Source organism: Equus quagga, chromosome 12, assembly GCF_021613505.1.
Source record: "Equus quagga isolate Etosha38 chromosome 12, UCLA_HA_Equagga_1.0, whole genome shotgun sequence".
Taxonomy (NCBI): domain Eukaryota; kingdom Metazoa; phylum Chordata; class Mammalia; order Perissodactyla; family Equidae; genus Equus; species Equus quagga.
The window spans coordinates 61,217,979-61,223,087 of NC_060278.1; the positions used below are offsets into that span (position 1 = coordinate 61,217,979).

General features: G+C 47.5%; 2 protein-coding genes across 18 annotated transcripts in view; one reads left to right on the top strand and one right to left on the bottom strand.

Moving 5' to 3' along the window:
• Positions 1–665, bottom strand: part of UBE2T (ubiquitin conjugating enzyme E2 T) — a 21,027-nt gene extending 20,362 nt beyond the window's left edge. The window contains exon 1 of one of the 4 annotated variants that reach the window (XM_046679193.1): positions 608–665. The gene's annotated coding sequence lies outside the window, so the exon portion shown is untranslated. Of the gene's footprint in view, positions 1–25; positions 46–209; positions 308–607 lie in introns of those variants that run through there. The other 3 variants (XM_046679194.1, XM_046679192.1, XM_046679196.1) reach the window with 3 other exon arrangements.
• A 4,097-nt stretch (positions 666–4,762) lies between these two features.
• The window catches only part of PPP1R12B (protein phosphatase 1 regulatory subunit 12B), a 201,808-nt gene continuing 201,461 nt past the window's right edge, over positions 4,763–5,109 (top strand). For 4 of the 14 annotated variants that reach the window (XM_046678661.1, XM_046678668.1, XM_046678672.1 and 1 more), the window contains exon 1: positions 4,765–5,099. In XM_046678661.1, the coding sequence (XP_046534617.1) occupies positions 5,027–5,099 (73 nt within the window). In that variant the 5' untranslated portion in view covers positions 4,765–5,026. The other 10 variants (XM_046678659.1, XM_046678664.1, XM_046678667.1 and 7 more) reach the window with 8 other exon arrangements.

Consider the following 5,109-nt stretch of genomic DNA (forward strand, 5'->3'; position numbering starts at 1 on the left):
CGGGACGAGCGTCTCTCTCTCACACCTGCGGGACGAGCGTCTCTCCCCCTATCACACCTGCGGGACGAGCGTCTCTCTCTCACACCTGCGGGACGAGCGTCTCTCCCCCTATCACACCTGCGGGACGAGCGTCTCTCTCTCTCACACCTGCGGGACGAGCGTCTCTCTCTCTCACACCTGCGGGACGAGCGTCTCTCTCTCTCTCACACCTGCGGGACGAGTGTCTCTCTCTCACACCTGCGGGAGGAACCTCCCTTGTCCTCCAAGGTCTCTGTTTACACCACCGACGCCGCCGCGAGCAGTCTGAGGTAACTGAGGAAAGTCCGGACAACAGAGCGCGGGGCGCGGGCGCGCGACGCACACGCAGGAACACGCACACGCACGCAGGCCCACGGCGAGCGCCCGCGCCCTCCTCCGTGGGAGCAGCTCCGGCCGCGGCGGGAGGGCGGCTCGCGGGCGCCGGCCTCCACGACCCGACGTGCCGTCCGCGCCTCCGCTCCACCGCGCCTTCTCGGGCTCCCTTCCGCAGGGAGGACACCCCCACGCCAGGCAGAACCGGGGCTCCCTGCCCCGACACAGTGACCTCCGCCGGGAACCCCCTCCTCACCTGCGCCCTCCTCTCGCAACGCAGCGGCCAGTGAACTGGCGGCTACGGCGCCTGCGCGAGCCCGGGCGGTTGGGTCGCCCCGCCTCCCGCCCGCGAGACTGCGATTGGCCCGCAGCAGTTCCGGGAGAGGAGCGCGGCCTCCTATTGGTCAGCGTTCCGACCCGGCCCCAGCCCATGCCGCTTTCGAATCGGAGCGCGCGCCGGGGGCGTCCACCGCGCCCACGTGGCCGCGCAGAGACGCCCGCGGGCGCTGCGGCGGCTGCACAGTGTAGGGGGACCCGTGCGGTTCCACGTTCGGTTACGCGGTCGACTCTGCTTGTCAGCGCAGGGAAGGAGCTGGAAATCACTCAAAGGAGAAACAGCGAAAGGAAACGGAGATGCTTGATGTGGGGAAGGGCGTACGTGATGCTTCTCTTCATTTGTTTTAAGCATTTTTCACCTGGAAGAGTTTCCTGCTTCAGGGGACGCGTCTAAGACCAGTGGATGAAGGTGAAAGGGATGCAGAATTTGGCTCAATAAGGCATTCTAGCAGTTAGAACTCCGAAGAACAGAACTGGTCAACCTGGGAGGTAGTCAAGTCTCCCATCGCTGGAAGTTAGTTAGGGATGGCGCGGGAGGGATGCTTGCATTGGGTGGAGTTTGGAAGAGATGACTTTCAAGCCTTCTTCCGACTCTAAAAGTGTGGTCCCACCTGACCAAGGAAGTACCCGGTCATAGCTGAGCCAGCCTTGACTTCTCGAAGGTTCCTCTGCCAGTGGTGCATGCTCCATGACCTGACTTGAATCTAAAGGACGTGGCTGGAACTTGACAAGCCTTTGGGAATGCTGTGGGTGGAAAACAACCGCACTAAGCCCTCATCTCGCTGCTCTCAGCTCATCATGTGGCTTTGGAACAGTGATAGCGTAGGAGTAATGGCCAGTCTTCCTAAACTTACAAACCAGTAGAATTTTGGCCACTGCAGTGATTTCTGCATTTAGTTCAAATTGGTGTTAAGTGGCAACTGGTTCCCCGTGACTACTGCAAGGTATGTTCTCTCTCCTCCAGTGACCCACACATTCACCAGGACTCTGTCTGGGGTTCTACGCTGGGGATCCTCGCTGGTCGTAGGAATGAACCAACTAAAGTAGCTTCTGAGTTACGGGTATAATGCGTCCTTTTACTGTCCAGCCTAATTTCCAGTTAGCTGTTGGGGTTTTGGTTTATTGTTAGCATTAACTAATTGTAGTGAAGTGTTTCCTGTTGTAATTCTGGACGTGGCTGCTTGTTTTACTACTGCTACTTTGTGTTTTAATCCCTTCAATGTCGTCTCTGATTTTCTTCCTATCCCAATTGTAATTGTATCTTAATTAAAGTTCTGTCCTCAGAACTGAAATTGATTACTTTCTTGGGTGGTTCTCTGAGAAAGGAGGCTTAAAAATATCTTTTAGAAAAAGTGGGAACTGTATTGAGTCTGATGGAAGGGAGAGATGGCCTGTAAAACAAGCAAATAGCTATAGTTTTGACAACCAAAAGAAAGGATTGGTTAAGGAAGAAGAAAATCAAAAGAACTCCGTGGGCTAAATGTACAGTTTCCATTTGTCCACCAGAGGGCGGTATGTTAACTGGTGGGAATAGAGGCCAGGCCGAAAGATTTTCGTAAACTGTGTACAGGTGTCATTGCTTTTAAAAACGGAGTATTCTAATATTGTAATTTATTTTTTTAAGTGCAGATGTGGAGAATTATTATTTAATAAAAATTTCATCACTTTATATCAGAATTTATATGCAGCATAGCAAGCTCAGTGCATTTAAAAGTACAAAAATTGTATTTTATTAATACACAGGATTATTTGTCAGGATATACTTGTATATAAAATATATTTTCTTTAGAGTATTTATATGGGAAACCTAAACTATCATGTTTGTTTAATGAGCTGATTGTATAAGTTTGCTCTCAGAGAGCCGTGGTTGGGGGAAGATGTTTCAGAAAAACTTACATGATTTTAATTTTGAAAAACTTTTTTTTAAACGATTATACATACATTAATTTTGTTGTAATTTTTGTGGCATAAATTTTCTTTTGGCTGAACCAGTTAATCAGATTATAATAGTTATTACTGCTTTCTGTAATCGCGTAGCTGAGAAATACATTCTTCTCCTTCCAGGTGGGTATGCATTTAAATTATCCAAGGATCTTAGCTACTTATATTTTTTTAAAAATCTGCAAAGAGGATACTACACTCTTAACTACCTCAGGGGGAAAAAAGCAAATTAGATATGGTAAGGAAGTTCTTCCTGAGACGGAATTTCTTCCTGTTGAAATTTAAGTTCACAACTCTTAGGAAAGCAAGGATTTAACCTGGGCTTAGCCAATTTTAGCTTATTTATACACCTGGAACCAGAGAGTTCTTCTTTTCTGATTTTGAATGCAAAAAGAACACAGCCATAAGAAATGTAACATTATTGATTCCTGAAAGTTTTACCCTAGTGTAAAAATCCTTATTAGAAAACCAGTATGTCACTAAAATAATACAGTTCCATGATACATACTTTTTTTGAGCAGCTATGGTGTACCAGGAGCATAATATGGAAATGATGCATATGAGTTGCTGTCAGAGAAGTGCTTCCTGAAATTTCAGCAATTTGCTTTCTGCCAAAGCCTTGCTCCTCTCTCACGTTTTGACTTCCTTGCCAGATTGGCAGAGTTAAGCTTATGTCTATTGAAGAGAGTTAGGCTTCTAGCCTAACTCTAACTCTAGTTAGGCTTCTACCGTTTCCTATTTTATTGGATATCAGTGTTTCTTTTATCCTATAGGGAGAGTTCTATTTTAGAGTTTGTGGGCAATTTTAATTATCAGCAAGAGGCTGAGTGGGAATAAGAAGGGGTTCCATGTTGACAAGTTCCAAAGTAAAACTCATACAGAATTTTTAATTGCAATGAATGATGATGCGTGACAAGTTCTATGGTGACTGTAAATTAATGGACATAGCAAGGTAAACAAGGCTGTATAAACTATACATTATTACACCTTATTTTTAATCACATTGTTATTCACAGTTCACAAAGATGCTGTAAGACAATTACTATTTATAAAGTATTTACAAATACCTAATTAAAGCATATTGCGGATAGACAACATTATTAAACATAATATTTTGCATTTATATGTCACTTTTCATTTGATCCTCAGTTCACCCCGGGAAATTGAGGCACAGGCAAATGTTCAGGTGATAGAATATAATAAAGTTTCCCTTTACAATGACCTAATCATTTTTGCGGTATTTTTTAATGAAAAATTTCAAACCAATACAGAAAAATTTAAAGAACCTAATAATTGTCTATGTTCTCTTTCAATATAGATGACACATTTAATTATATTTTGTCCAGGGCTGAGGCCTTGGGACGTATAGTTATTACATCGATCTGATAGGTATTGTAATCAAGTTCACGGTTTGTATGAGAATGTCCTACTTGCTGTCTTAGGAGTTTAGGATGCTCCGTAGTATGTTTTTGTAGCTTTGGGGAAAAAAATCATGGGTGACGAGACATCCATTCTGTCTCCTAAGAATTTAAGATCCATGGAAAGGGTACAGAAGGAGGAGGAAGGAAGAAGGGAAATTAATATTTATTGTGAGCCGATATATGCTAGGGTACTGGGTATCCTTGTATATACAGCATTATCTCATTTAGTCCACACTACGACCCTGTTATTCCCACTTTACAAATAAGGAAACAGGCTCGGAGACGTCAAGTCGCTTGTCTAGGGACGTGAATTCAATCTAAATTTATGCTCTTCCCACTAGGCCTGGACGCATCCTTTGCAGGATCTTTTCGGGGCCTGGAATATAAATGTCACGTTGAAAACATTCATGTGTAATATGTAACTGTGTCTGTGTCTGTGCATGCCCCTCCTCCCCACGCACATTTACGTTTACATTATCAGTACACGTTAATGGATTATACGTGATAATGGGAATAAAACCGTAGATTTAGAACCAAGTCATGGATTTGCGTCTTTCAAGTACTTTATGAAACTAGGAGTAATTACTACCCCTCTTCTACTTCGAAGGACCGATGTGATCATCAGGGAGCCAAGCTGAGTGGGCGTCACAACAAGAATAAACGACGACTTCCAAGTGTCCGGAGAGGTTGGCGCCGCTCGGGCACAGCCGCCGGCGCGCCCCCCGCCCCGCTGCATCCCGGGACTTGTAGTCCCGAAGGCGGCGGAGGCGCTCACTACAAGTCCCGCGAGGCCCAGGAGCGGCCGCGCGTGCGTGTGGACGCCGAGGCGCGCGGGCGGGGCCGGGCGGGAGGAGTAAAGATGGCGGCGCGCGCGTCTCCGCCCTCTGCTCCCGGCTGAGGCGCTCTGAGGGGCGGCCGGACAACCCGAGCGGCCCGCGCGGCGTGGGGCGGGAGGGCGGCGGCGGCGGGCGCGAGCCATGGCGGAGCTGGAGCACCTGGGCGGGAAGCGCGCCGAGTCGGCGCGGGCGCGGCGGGCCGAGCAGCTGCGGCGCTGGCGGGG